Raw genomic sequence first — 17,265 nt, 5'->3', positions numbered from 1 at the left:
AAAAAGAAAATGAAAACCTCATAAAAGTCGATTAGGATAGCCCTATGTGGTGCTTCCACATGACTTAGAAACTAAGCCTTAGAGTGCTAGTCCCAGAGGCAGAGGAAGCAAGAGCTAAAAATCTGAAAATCCCGGTGACATTTGGGGTCTGGGTTTAGTACCTTTAAGGATATTTATGATATTAGCTGGGTCTTCTTTAAATTGGGTATTTGTATATGGGAATAGCTGGGTTTCCTAGTGCATAAATGACACCAAACCCTGTCTATGTATGTGAAAACTTGGGTATTGAGTGTGCTAGAGAAATATGTCACATGGCATGCCATAAAGTCACTGATTTTTTTCATACCTTCTAGTATTTCTGCTTGTAGCTTAGATTTTTAATGTCTAGCCTATCCATGTCCTTTATCTTTTGTTGATTTCATTTTCTGTGTTAAAAGTCATCCATTCCTCCATCACCTGGCGCTAAGCCTTTGATGGCACATTTTTTTAGCAGCAGCCCAGACACAGAATACAATGGATATTACTTTTCTTCAGAGGTTTCGTCTTGGTCCTCTTTCTTTCCCAGTTTCACTGCCTGCCACCACTGAGACCAGTCATCACTCCAGCCTGCCTGTCACATCTACGTCACTAGTTGCCTACTAGTTCGTCACAATCCTTCCCGTATTTTACCTCTAGTCTTCATTATATTGTTGTTCAGTTGCTGAGTCTTGTCAGCTCTTTGTGACCCCATGGACTGCAGTTTGGCCTTCACTGCAGTTTCACGAGCCATATACTTCTTTTGTGCAGCCCTAACTGCAATGGCAACCCACTCCAGTACTCTTGCCTGGAAAATCCCATGGACGGTAGGCTGCAGTCCATGGGGTTGCAAAGAGTCAGGCACTACTGAGCGACTTCACTTTCACTTTTCACTTCCATGCATTGGAGAAGGAAATGGCAACCCACTCCAGTGTTCTTGCCTGGAGAATCCCAGGGACAGAGGAGCCTGGTGGGCTGCCGTCTATGAGGTTGCATAGAGTTGGACACAACTGAAGCAACGCAGCAGCAGCAACCTTGCTCTTGCAGAGGCTAATTCCAACCTTTTTTCTCTTCTTTGAATCCCAATCCTGCCTCCCCTCACTTTCAAATTTGTGGGGAAGATCATTACAGTCTGGCCAGAGCTGCTCTGCCTCTTCAGTCATGTTTACCTCCATCGGGTACTTTCTTCCACCTAATCCTCTTCTCCCTAAACTTCCTGTCTCCGTGGGATTCAGCCCACCTGCCATTCACTTAGGACTATTTCAAGGCTCTCAGTCTCTCAGTTCCAATAGCCCCAGTTCTTCCTCTTCTACTTTTAAGTGAGACTAGCCCTCAGTCTGAAAATAAAAAACCAAATAGATTTTGCTCGGCCTCTCTGTCAAATCTTAGTACTCAAGCGTGGCTCTGTCTCTTCTGCTGACCTGCTAGAATGTGGCCCTCATCTGATGGCTGCATCACCTTCATCAGCAGCATCTCTTAGTGTCCTTGGACTCTGATTTCTAACTTGGCTGAATCCATATTCTGTCCCACAGTCCTGCTCTGATTTTCCTCCTGTTACCTAATAGTTCTTTTGTAATCTCAGACTTTAAATATAAAACTTCTTAAAGTTTATCCTTGATAATTTTCCCTTCTTATTCTTTGCTTGATATTCCCCAGTTTCAACTATCAACTATATTTTCACGATGCTCCAAGATATGCCTACATACAAATCTCTCTCCAGAATTACAACTCTATTTTCAGAGGCCTACTGTACGTTTCAACTTAATTTTCCTGTGATTTCCTCTATTTACTTGTCTAAAATCTAACCAGTTATCTTTTTCCAAAACCTTTCCCCTTTGACATTTTATCCAAATGCTTTTTCACCTCCAATTTATTTTAATTTTTGAGTGAAGGAAAATAATGCTAGTAGAAACATATTCTTATTTGGTGCCAAGATAATCATGTGCAGACTGAGATATCGCTTCTGTAGATTATGAAATATTTTTCTTCATAAGAAGTACATTGAATTGCAGATGATTATTGTGATCTGGTTTATTTTGGAGTGCAGTGACTGTAGAATGATTTTATTTTTAGCAGTTTGTAATGCAAAGCAATGCCCAGATCATGTCAATTATTTGCTAATCAAATTCATTGTATTTTTACAGATAAAATCTCACAAGTAAGAAAAATAATTTCAGGAAATAAATTGGTCTTCCTAGATAATACATCTGAAAACAAATTAAAAGTTGACTCATGCTGTCCTCTAGCTGTTTCAATATCACTCTTACCTTGAATGAAGGTAGGAAAAAAAAAAACACAGTTGAACAATTTGTGATGTGCCCATCTCCAGAGCTGGTTTACTGGCAGGTAGTGAGCTATCTGTCCCCATAGTCCCTGGTGGAATTTTTCATAAGGAACCTGGACACCTCCATCAATACACAGCCATGGATCTACCTTCTCTCAGACATAGGGAGATCCTTGCCTATGGATCTTTGTTTTAAGGAAGAGCATTTTTGCAAAGTATAACTTGTTTCTTTCATCATCAACAAATGTAAGTCTCTAAGGTAAATACACTATCTTTCCACATATGTTCCATAGGAGAGAAAAAAATTTTCCTCTTTTCTCTTAAGGTTCCTGGCTGGGTCTGAATGTTAAACTGGCAAAGTCAGATTAACAGAAGAAAAGCATGCAGGTTTACTTAAGTTTTATGTGACATGGAAACTTTATAAGGAAATAGAGATCCAAAGGAACAATTACCCTAAGTATTTCTATGCTAGATTTGATGAAGAGCAGTCAGTTGTGTAGAAATATAATAGGTCAAAGAGTATGAGGTAAGTGTAGTGACCTGGGGAAAAATCAGCAAGACATATTTGTTCAGATTCTTCTGGGCATCGTTTGTCTCCAGAGAGAAGGATACTCCTTTCCTGGTATAGAGAGGGCACCTCTCACATATCAGGCCCTGAAATCATAACCTATTTCAGGGGAGAAGTTGTCGAGAAAGGCCAGAGTGACCTCCCTGCTTCTGTTTTCTTAAACTCCTTCAGTTTAAAACATTCAATATACTAAGGTGATGTATTTCAGGAGAGCATGTCCTGTACCCCATCATTCATGTCTTACAATCTTTGTTTCTCTTGCTGTCCTTATTATTCTCATATGTCCTTATTATTAGAAAAAGTTATTATGATACTCTACTAATGAAAATGGGTATTTGGAACAGGAGATTCCTTTTAAACTGTCTCTATGTGTTTGTATGAAAGTTTAGAGTCTGGGGCAAAATTAAATTGTGACGCCTAAGAAAGAGGTAGCAGTATTAGAGACAGAGAAGGAAGATCAGGAATGGTAAATATATTACTCTAGTATATTCCCCCAGTATGGGAAGCTCCAGTAGAAAGCCGAGTGAAGGGTCTGGAGAAAAGGGAGCATGTGGAATGGGGATTCAGAGAATGTGCTATGGTGCATAAGACACAATGCCTTTCTCCAAGTATACTATAGTATGTTCAGGAAAGTCAACTTTGATCACTAATCCTTTTCACTATAAGTGACTTCTTTCTGGAAAGGCAAAGAATCCTACACATGGATGGCACTCCTAGATTGCATGTTGGCAGTTGTGCATGGTGATACATCTCACATAGCATGAAGCGGTTGGTAATACCGTTGTTTTCTATTTATATTCATCATCAGTGTATGTTCGTGGCATGGGATGATATTCAAGACACTGTGGAAAATGTAGAGACAAGGCACTTATGAGTCTAGTTACGAAGAGAGAACAAAAATTATAAAGGTGATTAGATATCGTTGACAGGTGGGTGGTTCAGTCGAAAGGTGTTCAGAAGAGGAAGACATGGTTTGCAGAAAAAAGCCCTACCAGCTGTTCTTCACTTTTCTACTTTGTCCTGTATTTTGTAATTACCTTGGCACTTCAGATACTTCTGTTTTCCATGTATGATGTCCTTGCTAAACTTCACACCATCTGTAACTTTGGTCTTTCATACACTGCACTCTGATTCAGTCCATTTTAGTTCAATGTGAAGAACCTATGTAGCTATTCTGTTTGGGGCATTCTTTTACATGTCACATTTTGGGCTACAGTGAGAAAGGTTTGTTCCTTTCTGAGTCCTCACAATTAAAGATATGACTTGTTATTTGGTGGCAAATGTCCTTTAAGCATAACAGTTGTTGATTAAAAAAGATAGTCACAACCTGAAAATAGAGAGTTATTTTATTTGGTGGGAATGTTTAGGACTCCGAGCCTGGGAGACAGCATCTCAGTAGCTCTGAGAAAACTGCTCCAAGGAAGCAGGAGGGGAAGTCAGGCTACATGTAAGTTTGCAATAAAGAGAGCAGGCAGTCTGAACATCAAAGATCAGGTATCAAGTTAAGGCATTTAGTATTCTCTGTATGGGAAGATGCAAGCCTCTGGACTCAGAATTCATTCCTTTCATACGCACCTCAGCTATCTGGGGCCACTTCTGTTTCCTTGATCACCTTGCTGCTTTGCATTCTCCCAGCTCCTCAGCAGTCTTCCTAGCGGGGTCTTAGCATCCACTGGATCACAGTTTTGGGAGCCCTCATTACGTTTGGAGGCCAGAAATCACTGATGGCTGTGACATTTCTTGTATATTGATATGGCAGGAGATACTTTTGTTTCATACAATGATGAAGCTATTAAGGACTTGTAGTCTATTTCTGTTTTGCTTTTTTTAACACGTTCATCTGACAAGAATGAGATCATCTTTGTTCTCTTCCCTCCTATTCCCAACAAGTATCCCAAGTATCTGTGTGGCTAAATGCTACTGTTACTTTTAAGACTCAGTCCAGAAACATCTGCCTCCAAAAACCCTTCTATGATGTGAAACTTGTCTCAATTAGATGCTTGAAGTTGCCACATTACACAGTTCCAGAGGACCCATTTACTTCCTGTCTATGTGAGAGGCATTTCTGGATTGACACATTTCACAGCCTGAGCAGCAGTACACAGCAGCCTTGGGTGCTTCTCTCATAGCATCCTATGCCTCACTGTTACAGTATTGAGTATATTATATTTATTCATGATTTTAACACATTATATTTTAGAGACAGAAACTGTGACCTAATTCCTGGCCCATAGCAAGTACAGAATAAAGGGGTTTTTTTGTTTGTTTTTTGTTGTTTTTTTTTTTGATCTTTCTTTTTTTTTTTTTACTTTTTTATTTTTTTTAAATTTTAAAATCTTTAATTTTTACTGAAAAGGAAAAAAAAAGGCTGAATGGAACCTCTGTAAAATTCTTATGTTAATAATGGCTCTAAAGACCTAGGTTTAACTCACACTGTTGCTATGCTACATATCCTGACTCATAGGTTTAGCAGTCCAGACTTTCTCCTCAGTTCTGACTCCTGGTCCATAATACTGGGGTTTCCATTTTTTAAGAGTCTTGTACCCATCTGATCCCTTCTGTTCCCCATCTCTCTCTCTATTTGATTATTCATTGGCCATTTTCACCTTATTCCCCAAGCTCATTAACTTTTTGTAATGAGTACAAGAAAATCTTTTCAAAACTCTAGCACCTCCTGTTTCTCCTCCAGGGCTTTTCCCATTTAGCTTTTGTTATGGATCTCTCATACCCTCTTTCTCCACACTTGCCACCACAAATTAGAAAATCAGTAAAGGTTGAATTTAGATTTTTATATTACTGTATATTTTTCTTTCCTACTTTCTCCCCGAGAGGGGAAAATCCATAGGATTAATAATACCAATTAGATATCAAATCTATTTGTCTAATTAAAACAAAATAACTGATTTTAGGGTGTTAGTCGCTCAGTGATGTCTGCCTCTTTGTGAACCCATGCACTGTAGCCTGCCAGTCTCCTCTGTCCATGGAATTCTTCAGGCAAGAATACTGGAGTGGGTTGCCATTCTCTTCCCCAAGGGATCCTCCTGACCCAGAGATCGAACCCGGGTCTCCTGCATTGCAGGCTTTACCATCTGAGCTACTGGGGAAGCCCCAAGTCTGATGCCTCCAAATGGCTTAAAAGTTTTTGCTTAGCTCCTATCCAGAAATAGTTTTCAAGTGAGCTTTCCTCATCAACCCTTAATCTGTATGCATGGTCTCATTCTGCACGTCATTTATCTGTTGCATATAAACAGTATTCACCTACATACTCTCCCCATTCAAGGCTGCATTTACAATTTTCTCTTACATAGAATAGATTTGGGGGTCCTGCTTCCAGCTATTGGTGAACATGAAGAGCAAGCCTTGGAAACTGGAGGCTTTGACCTGCAGGTGTGTTTTATTTGGCAAGTACACAACTTGGAAAAATTATTTAACATATGAAAATTGAAAGATTTCACATAAAAATTCAGTTTTCCAGGTTTTCTTTAAAATAAAGTCCAGCAGATGATCCACTTTACAACGTGGTAGATACCAGTGGGGGTTAGTGGCTACTTCATTTATACAAATATCTACCCTGCATAGACCAGTTTCCTCACCACTCCTTATTACCTGCCTGTGGAGGTCTAATGTTTACTACCATTCAGCTCTGCTTTTCCTCTGTATTCTCTTATTGTGAAGAAATACTTCCTCATATCCCTGGTTTTGTCAATTATAAGAAAATGAAAAATGACTTGAGAGGGAAGTTTCTTTTAAGCAAAAACTGGAAGTAGCTTATTTCTTTGTGTCAGTGACACATATTTCTACATATCAAATGCAAAAAAAAAATGTGGAGCTTTAATGAGGCATCTACACTTGTTAAAGTTGCTTTCTAGTTCTTAAAGGCATTTACATTTCTAAACTTGAAAAATAAAAAGAATGACGTTATTGTTAAAATAATATTTCAGGAACTAACTCATTTCTTGTGGCATAGGACAATCCTTAAAGAAAGTCAGGGTTAAAGAAAGGTGTTGGAGGTGCTGGAGTGGGAAATAATAATGAAGCCAAGCTCTGACTTAAACTCACTATAACTTTAGGTCACCTTGCAATACCCACTGCTGTCTTATTCTCTCCACCCAAGGTGAATATGGGGCCTGGGTTAGGAGAAGACAGATAGTATAGAAACTATAGTTATTTACCCTCTGATACTAAGAAGCCCAAACAAGTGAAAGCTAGACCATATGGAAGATAAGCTTTATATTCAGTCATGGTAGTCTGTATGCCACTTGGAAGCAGAAGTGTCTGGTGGCTTCCAAGCCATATAAACAATACCAATAAATAGGATAGAGTGATGGGTGGTAGTTGGTAATTCGGTTTGCTTTGCCCATTAAAGCAACATTTTTGGCAATCTTACTGTTGTAAGATAACAACAGTATTTCTTTCTCTAAATGAGGTATGTCATAGTGCACTTATTTTCTGCTTCAGCAAAAATAATTCCATAGCAGTCTATCTGTCATGGTATTTATACAATTGTTGGTGAGATAACTGTGTACCTAATAAAAAGTATTGTTTTATTTTCTCCATTCGGCCACATCCTTCCCTCCACTTACCTCTTCTAATTTCTCAATTTCTTCTTCTGCAGAATGAAACTAGAATGCTATTAGATTTAAAAAATATATGCTGTCATGATTGCCTCCATAATTGGTTTATTGAGAAAGGTTGGGTAAATCTCTCATAGCTCAGCAGGGAGAACATTGTAAAAACAAACTCAAAAAACTCTAGCTCAACTTGTACAAGGGTGAAGTTGCTAGAGAGTTTTAATTGGACCTCAGACATGCACCTATTTAGTTCTTAGAATTCTGGCAACTGCTGATTAGGTTCAAAATTAACTTCTGCATAGAGTAGAAGACTGTTGACTTTAGAAATGTATTGTCACTATGTGGAAATGTGATACCTATAAAGAATCAAAAATGCAAATATCATGGGAGAAAGAAGTGTGTGTATGTTTTTTTTGAGAGGGATGGAGAGTGGCAGGAGATAGTTTCTTGTTTTTACTGGTTTTATGGACAAAGAAGGTATTATTCAGATAAGTTAACTCTAGTGCGTGTGCTAGCATTTTAGTGTAAAACGTGGGACCACCAGAGGAAAAGAACAATTAATTTCAAATAAAACATCACAATATCTCTACCATACTCAGTGGTCTTGAGGAAGAAAACTCAGGAGAGAAGTAAAATAAATAAATGAGGAAATCATCCCTGTGTAGGTCAGATTGAAATGAATACATCTTTTCCAGAATTATTTGGATGCTGACATTGGCCTTAAAACAACTGACTAGCCCAAATAATGTTTTCCATTTGAGTCAAATTTTGAAATAATGGCTGTAATAAATAAATTTTGTTTTTCCTCTTTTTTGATAACTCATTTTATCTGTGGATCAACTGTATTCTAGAGACCAATTCCATTGATATTTACTTGATATGATATTGAAGTATCCAATAGAGTTCTTCAGTACCTTCTGATATGTATCTCATTTTCCTCAAATAAGATGATAAAAAGCACCCGGGATATTTCCCTGTTATTTGCTGTAATGCCTTTAATCAACTTGATTTAATCAGTATATGATTCCAAGTCATCTATATGAATTTTCAATGTGTGCAATACATTAGTTTACATTATTGCTTTTTTTAAATAGTCAGTTTCCAAATATTTTATGCTTGATGGTATGGCTAAATTTACTTTTTATGATGGTCTATTAGTCCTTTTAATTCTTCAAAACAAGATTGTAAAGAATATGCTGACATGGAAACATTGTATTTTTATTTCTTAATACAGTTTTCAACCTATTGTGTTGAATTTCCTATTTTCATTCAGTCCATTTTGGCCAGCTGTCATAACTTTCTGGTCACTTTGGATTAATGTAATTATTCTACTCCTGTTTAAATTCCAATGTCATATCTGATTTCAATGTTTTCTTCCCTTCCTCCAGCTGTAAACTGTGAACTTGGCTGTTTGGACTTTGGAGAATAGGAGAGTCTGCCTTTTAGATTTTCATTCCCTCTTCCTTTTCAAGGTCCAGGCTCTTGAAGTAAGGAAATAGAATAGTGGAAGCAGAGCTTGTATGTAACTAGGCTGCTCTGGTTCCATCTGTGATCTGCTCAGAGAATGGGTTCAATTTAGATTGTATGTGGGGGTGGGAGAGTCAGGACTTTGTTTAGCCTCTTATGGTGACCTCTATTGCTGACAACCCTTGCAGAGAAGGACAGCTAGCTTCCCTTGAGTCCTTCAAGAAGACTGTTCCCATTTCTGGTTCTTCCTCATCTGTCTCTGCCCTTCCATTGCTCTCCTTGCATCTTCATATAGGGCCACACCCTCTGATTGCCTCTGGGAACTTGTAAGAGGCTGCCCCACAATTTTTCTTCACAAGTATCAGTGTTAGTCCTTTTGAGACTTGCTGACTAAGACTATTCTGAAGACCTTTCTGCTTTCAGACAACTCTAGCCCAGAAATGGGCACCAGGTTCTATGTTTATGTTTATCCTACATTTCAAGGGGTGGATGTTAACCTTGCTTGAGAGCTTTCCCCCCGTTCTCAACTCCAGCTCAGGAATCAACCAGCCTGGTTTCCTCACCAACTGCTGTAAATGAGTCTACTCCTCCCTGGAAATGCTTGGCTTTAAAGCAACTCTTCTTGTCTTTCTCTTGTGATGGGGACAGGGATGAGTAACCTCTCACCACAAAGGGTGCATAGTCATGAAGTCTGAGGCTTTTCTTCAGGTTCTTTCTTCCATGCATTGAGGGAATAGAGGACAGGGAGTTAGTGAGTGGGGGCACTGGGAGCTGATTCTGCCACTTTGAGAAGACTACATCTGGGAGGCTTGTTGTTAGGACAATTTTGAACCCTCCCTGAAATATACAAGGTCTCTTTCAACATTTTGTTAGGGTGTTTGTGTGTGTGTACATGTATGATAGTCTCTCTTCCATGGAATTAAGCTACTTTGAGGCAGAAAACATATATTGCAGCTTTTTTCATCCATACGAACCATCACTAACAATAAAATTGATATCAAAACAATAATAATAGTGGCATACACTTAAATGATGCTTACTTTTTAGGTCAGGCATTGTTCTAAAAAACTTGTATATATTTATGTATTTAAGCCTCACAAACCCTATGAGACTGGTATTGTTACTGCTGCCATTTGGTTTGTGAAAACAGATTATAGAGTAGCTAAGTAACTTGCCCAAAGTCACATAGCTGATAAGCAGTGAAGCTGAGATTGGAACCCAGGCAGCCTGACTCTGATGCTCATCTGTACTGATTGTCTTTGTCACAAGCATATGGCATCACTGTGAACAGCTGTTGCTGGTAAAGTTAATTAGACACCGGGATAATTTTCTCAGTTTGATTTGGTATGTGAAGGAATGCCGCAGTCCACAACTCCAGCAGCCAGGGATTCAACCTGAAGAGGTGAACGGTGTTGACGAATGAGGCAGCCTTTCAATTTTCTTTTGGACTGCCTCTTTATTTCAAGTTTAAGATTCTCTTTTATACTTTTGCAAAAGCATTAGACCAGCGGTTTGACATTTTCAGATCCCCCTCTCCCAGATTTATTATCTCCGTAAATCATTGCTGCTCTTCAAACAGGGTTCCTGCTTCAGTGATTCTCTAAGAATCAGCCTTATCATCTATTAGCTACCTCTTCTAATGTGTCCTATAGTTAACTTGTGATTACATTAACTCATGCTACATTCCTCAGTTTACTACTTATCTTCCTAAATCCTGTTTGCCCCTAACATCCTGAGCTCACTATCTCAAAAAGGCTTCTAGCTATAATGTCTCTAAAAATTCCTAACTTCTATAAGCTATAGTAAAATATGCTAACTTTACAACATTCCTTAAATCTTTAACTTCTAACTGTTTTAATTATTTCTAAGCCCTAAATTCAGTAAACTCCTTTGCCATAAACATTCTCCTCACAAATAGGCTTCAGATATCAATCCCTCCCATGGCCTCAAGCTACCGCCTATGTGCTCATCCTGGAACACTCTTTTGTAAAAGTCCTTGAACGAATTAACTTTATGAATTATTTTCTGAGCAATGCTGCAGAAGGCTTTGTGCCTTCTCATGCTCCTCTCAAGAACAATAAGCACCTTAATATTCCTTTTCAGTCAACTCAGCTGAGGAGAGGAAAAGACAAGTCAGAATTACAAGGCCTAACTCCTCCATCCTGGGTCCGTGCCTGCGGAATGAGGAGAGGGGGCTGGGGACTGTGCCTCCATTTTGTCAGTAATGCCCGCAGGGCAACCCAAGACGGGCGGGTCCTGGTGGAGAGGTCTGACAGAATGTGGTCCGCTGGAGGAGGGAATGGCAAACCACTTCAGTAGCCTTGCTTTGAGAACCCCATGAACAGTATGAAAAGGCAAAATGATAGGATACTGAAAGAGGAATTCCCCAGGTCAGTAAGTGCCCAACACGCTACTGGAGATCAGTGGAGAAATAACTCCAGAAAGAATGAAGAGATGGAGCCAAAGCAAAAACAACATGCAGCTGTGGATGTGACTGGTGATAGAAGCAAGGTCCAATGCTGTAAAGAGCAATATTGCATAGGAACCTGGAATGTCAGGTCCATGAATCAAGGCAAATTGGAAGTGGTCAAACAGGAGATGGCAAGAGTGAACATTGACATTCTAGGAATCAGCGAACTAAAATGGACTGGAATGGGTGAATTTAACTCAGATGACCATTATATCTACTACTGCGGGCAGGGATCCCTCAGAAGAAATGGAGTAGCTATCATGGGCAACAAAAGAGTCCGAAATGCAGTACTTGGATGCAGTCTCAAAAACGACAGAATGATCTCTGTTCGTTTCCAAGGATAAGAAAATATAAATCAGAGTAAAGTTCATTTTTGTTGCCTTGATTGTCTCCCAGGTTTAAACAGATACCTTTCATACTGTATCTTTCATCTCCCTTTTCTTCTCCTCCTCTGTCTCCAACTTAGTGCTGGATTTTGAATTCTCCAATGAGATTTCTCTGGCTACAGAGACTTCATTATGGCTAAACTTAGTAGCTACAATTCTGTCTTTATATTTCTTGATAATCCCATTGACTTGTGCTATGTTGAACATTCTCTGCTACTTAAAATGTTTTTCTTTGTTTTCCAGAATCATTCTTTTCAGGATTTATGGTTTCTCTTTTATTAATAAACCTTTATTTTTAATAAACTCTTATTTCTATTATCTTTACAAATCCATCTTTAGCCACCCACTCCCTTTAATAATGTGTTTCTTCAGGACAGGGAGAAAGTTAGTGAGTGGGGGCACTGGTAGCTGATTCTGCCACTTTGAGAAGACTACATCTGGGAGGCTTGTTGTTAGTCCTGTATTCTGTCAATTGACATTCCAATGTCCTGTTGTTACTGAAGTGCAAGGCTGTGTATCTGACACACAGTGAGCCCAAACACCACCAGAACATGAGCGTTTGGAACAGAGAATGCCTTATTATTGGGCCATGCATGGAGATGAGTGGCTCATGCTTTTAAAAACCCTAAATTCCCATAAAGTTGTCAGCAAAGCCCTTTTATAGGAAAGAGGAGGGGTGGGCATGGTTAGTTGTTGCAGACAAGGACAAGGAGGAACAGGAGCGAGAACGCCAGCGGCGACTCTGGAACCTGAGATTCACCATGGACAACGAGGACCTGCCGGCCCTGGAGAGGCGTGAGGTGGGGAGAGCTATGCAGGCAGCTCTGGACGGAGGGTCGGCAAGCGGAGGGGCTTGGAGTGGAGTCCACATGGAGGCCAGCCAGCTGGCGTGGCAGCATGGGGAGCAGCAGGTTCAGGAGGGCATCAGACCCAGCACCAGCATGAGGCTCCCGGCCAGCTCGGTCAAATTAAGCCTGAAGCTGGAGCAGTACTTCTCGGCCACACAGAGATCAGAGTCCGTCAAGTGTGCAAACCCATCCCACACTGAGTTCCTTGTGGCTCCAGTGGATGTCACCAGCAAGCGCCACCTCTTCGAGAAGGAGCTGGTGGGCCAGAGCCGAAGGCCCAGCCTCCAGCCACAAGGAGAACTTGCAGCTCTCAGGGGTGGAGAAGTCACGGCTCAACCTGTGGATCAGCAGGACCCAGGAGTCAGCACAGCAGGGCCCACAGAACCAGGAGACGCAGTTGGAGTTGGCAGCTGGCAGGAAGCTCCAGTGGAGGAAGAAGCCAGAGGCCCTGCTGGATGCCAAGATCTCTGTGCTGGAGGAGAGGGCTGTCTCAGGAAAGAGGACAGTTCCAGACAAAGCCAGTGACTCGGAGAAGAGACCAGTGTCTGAGAAAGCCACCATCTTCGAGAAGACCCCAGTCCCCAAGATGCAGCCGGCCCCAGGCAGGGCCATGACCCCAGTGCAGCCCCAGGACTGGGAGCATTCAGCCTCAACAGAGTGCCAGTCCAGCCCCAGGAGGCAGCGGGGCACTGGGTCTGAGAAGGAGCCTGAGTCTTCGGCGGGGCCTCTGCCCTAAGCTGGCGGCTTCCCGCCTGTCACTCTGCAGGTGAGGACCCCCAGCACGGAGGCAGAGGCCAAGTCCACCTCACCAACACGGGCCTTGCCCACCTTCAGCAGCAGCCTGCAGCACTCCAGCCGCCACACCATCTCCTTCAGGATGAGCCCCCGGAGAGGTAGCTCAGAGGCAGCCTTAACCCGCAGCACCAGCGTGAGGCTCCCGGCCAGATCGGTCAAAATAGGCCTGAAGCTGGAGCAATACCTCTCAGCCATACAGAGATCAGAGTCTGTCAGGTATGCAAACCCATCCCACACTGAGTTCCTTGTGGCTCCCATGGATGTCACCAGCAAGTGCCACCTCTTCGAGAAGGAGCTGGTGGGCCAGAGCCGAAGGTCCAGCCTCCAGCCACAAGGAGAACTTGCAGCTCTCAGGGGTGGAGAAGTCACGGCTCAACCTGTGGATCAGCAGGACCCAGGAGTCAGCACAGCAGGGCCCACAGAACCAGGAGACGCAGCTGGAGTCGGAAGCTGGCAAGAGGCCCCAGTGGAGGAAGAAGCCAGAGCCCCCACTGGGTGCCGAGGTGTGAGGAGCCAGTCTCAGGCCAGCAGCCGCACTGGTCTCCTCTCCTGCCCACTTTCCACACTGGACCCGAGAGGATGCTGGCCAGCTTCCTCCAGCCCCTCTGGGGCAGGTGTGCCCCGTGCCTTGTCCGTCTGCGGGCACTGCGTGTCTGCACAGAGCCTCGCCACCCTGTCCACGTGGACTCCTGCTCTTCCTCCTCCTCTGTCCATCAGGTCACACCAGTGTCTCCGTGCACCTCTCCCAGGCTGGCCCCCACCGTCCTTGTGCCGCCTGCCAGGCTGGAGGAGCCATGCTGACCCCTCCCAGGCCCTGCCTTGCTCCCTTTCATACCCCACCTGCTGCCCTGGTTAAGCCATCCTATGCCCCTCCCCACACTCAGGAAAGAGCTGATAAACTCATTCACTCTCAAAAAAAAAAAAAAAAAAAACAACCCCAAAAAACCAACTGACTGTTGCGGTCAAATCCTCTGTTCTTGAGGTCAGGTCATGGTCAGGAAAGGATGTTCCTGTCAATCTCTGCCAAACAAATGTTTTTCTCTGTTCTGACAAGAAAGGACCGGGTGCCAAGACACAACTTTCACCCTCTTTGAGATCAAAATCCTGGCTAAGAGAAGGTAGATCCCAGTGGGCGGCTCCCCCAGGTGCAGGTCCTCAGACCCTACCCAGCTGTCATCACTGAAGGAGCAAGGCGCCCAAGACCCAGCTGGCCCTCAGGCTCCTCAGGCTACCCACCTGGCAGGAACCAATCCTCCAGACTGTGACCCATGCCAACTGTCACTGCTATTAGGTTGCAGAGGCGAGGACGGGAGAGAGGTTCGCCGCCACCTCAAGGCTTGGGCCCAGCCTAGTGGATGACCTTGGCAAGGACTCTGGAAACTTGCAGGACACAGCCCCCAACCTGTTCGCCGGGCCGCTTAGCTCACTCACCAGCCCGAGGCCAGGTGAATTGGGGGGCCTCAGGAAAAAGGCCCAGATCTGTCTCTTGGCTCACTCTCCACCTGAAGACCACCACTCCACCAGCTGTTAGCTGAATGGGCCCACTGTGCCGTGCTTAGTCAGTCAGTCACTACCCCCTGGACTGTAGCCTGCCAGGCTCCTCTCTCTATGGCGTTTCTCAGGCAAGAATACTGGAGTGGGTTGCCATTTCCTTCTCCAAAGAATCTTCTTGATCCAGGGATCAAATCCACGTCTCTTGCCTCTCCTATATTGGCAGGCGTGTTCTTAATTTACTACTGCACCACCTGGGAAGCCTGAAGGGGCCCACAAATGGTTGCTAAATGACAGCTGCTTGCTTGGGGGAGGGGCCCTCTGCCCCACCAACCAATGGCTGAGCAGGCCAATTAGGGATGGCTCATTGACCGTTGGTCACTTGGGGGAGGGGCCCGTGTAGCACGCAGACTAGTGGCTGAGAGAATCACTAAACCGTCGCTCTAACCGTCCCTCGCCTTTAGCGGTCTCACAGAACCGTTAACTGGTAATGGGTTGGGAGGCAATGTTGCTCAGCAATAGCCGCGTTCGGAGGGCTGCACGGTGCCCGCTCTTTTAGACTATGGGAATATGCATTAACTCTGCACCTTGGAGCGCTGGCTTCCTTCTCCTCTGAAGTAGTGTTTCAGAATACGAAACCAACTTTTGAGGCAAATCATCCTCATCTGTCAGCTTGTCAGTAACTGGAAGATACACTAGCATATTTCAACCAGTTGAAATGAAACTGCTGAACCAAAAACTGTCAACCAGTTGTATTTTTCATGGCAAAATTGTTCTAAGGCCAATTAGTTTTGTGGCAAAATGCTTCTGGAAAACACTGGACTCTGACACTCCCCTCACGTTGCTGTGGACATAATAGGTATGAGTTATTTTTCACCGGAAAGATTTTGACTTCAAGAATAGTCAAAGGAAATTTTTTAGAAAGAAGGTAGTTATGTAGTAAGTTTCTGAGAAACGAAAGAGAGATAAAATAGGTTTGCAGGTTTTAGTTTCATTAGGGGTTTTTTAAACGTGTGTGGTTTGTTTGGTCAAACATTGAAGTATGCATGCTTGATATATTTTATTTAGCATATTGACATTTGGGTTTTCTGTTTAACATAGATGATGTAGCCAAGCTTTATTGTGTTAAGGGCCCTCTTGGGCCATTTTCTTCACTCTGCTTGCACTATACTTTATTTCTTATGCTTACAATGACCCTATCAGAGAGAGATATTTATTCAAATTTTCAAGAGAGTTACCTGAAGCTTACAGAGGTAAAATAATTTTGCCTCAAGATACACGGTTTATTTGTTGTGGTGGTGAAATACTGGAAAACTAGTTCATATTGCTCTGACCTCAAATCCTTTGTAGTTTCTACGTGATTGAATTGTCATTTTCTTTTAACTCCCTTCGAATCATATGTAATGAGTCCAGTAGAAGGAATAAACTGTTAATTGGTTAATGGCTACTGGGTACTCATCTTTGCCTGATATGGTATTCTAGATCAATTTAGGTAGGTATTTAAAAGTCCTGGAATCAAATGCTAGCTTCCCCCTTATGAATGGTATGACTTCAGTCAAGTTATTGTACAGTTTTGAGCTTTCATTTACTGACCTAAAAAGTGGAAATAATCATACCTACCTTGTAGAGTTGTTGGCAGAATTGAATAAGGGCATATTTTTGACAAGTAAAGCTTTCCGTTTTTGCTAACTGAAGACAGTAAGACCTTTTCTTTGTCTGGTTTGCAAAGCATATATTTATATCATGGATGAATAGTCTAAGCTATGTCACAACTTAAGGATTGCATGTAATATAGCTTCCTAGATGTGAAGAGAAGCCCCCAGCTCAATTTTTGGCTCCTCTTTTTATATGTTTTTTTCTTTTCCTTCTGAGCCTGCCCTATGTAAACTGGTCTAGCCAGGAGGCCTGTTTGTTTTACCTGAGGTTCTCACTCTGCTCCTCGGACCTTCCTTTGTTCTATTTTTGCAGGCTTTTCCCTTCTTTGTCTTTTAGCCACTGCCATTTTGGACTCCTTTTTTCTATTCTAGCTACCTAACATTCCCCCCTCAAGAGATGGGAGGCCCAGTTCTTTGGAAATAGGGGCATTGAGGTCTCTCTGGCTACTTCCTGCTGAACTGGGATGGCGAGAGGGCATTGGGTTTCTCCCTGTTGCTAGTCTCAAGCCTCAGAGTCCTTATAGCAGTGTCCATCTAAGGGAGAGTAATATTTTCCATGGTCAGCTATAGCTTTATATATCCTTGTTAAACTGGCATTGCATGTTGGAACCTGTTGACCTGGGCAGAGACAAAATGATTAGACAATTGATAATACATGGAGCAATCATAAGCAGCATCAATATGGTGATAACAATGATTAGCAGGGGCATTAGCC

General features: G+C 42.5%; 1 protein-coding gene across 1 annotated transcript; it reads left to right on the top strand.

Annotated features, from left to right (window-relative positions):
* On the top strand, positions 2,821-14,311 carry LOC102181950 (ladinin-1-like). The gene is given in 5 exon segments (XM_018052766.1): positions 2,821-2,825; positions 6,176-6,254; positions 12,403-12,672; positions 12,827-13,713; positions 13,715-14,311. Coding segments are annotated over 5 exon segments (1,440 nt in total). The 3' UTR covers positions 13,914-14,311.

Source organism: Capra hircus, chromosome 8 (genome assembly GCF_001704415.2).
Source record: "Capra hircus breed San Clemente chromosome 8, ASM170441v1, whole genome shotgun sequence".
Lineage (NCBI taxonomy): Eukaryota > Metazoa > Chordata > Mammalia > Artiodactyla > Bovidae > Capra > Capra hircus.
Note: the sequence above shows the minus strand (reverse complement) of the source record. Positions and strands in the feature narration are given on the sequence as shown.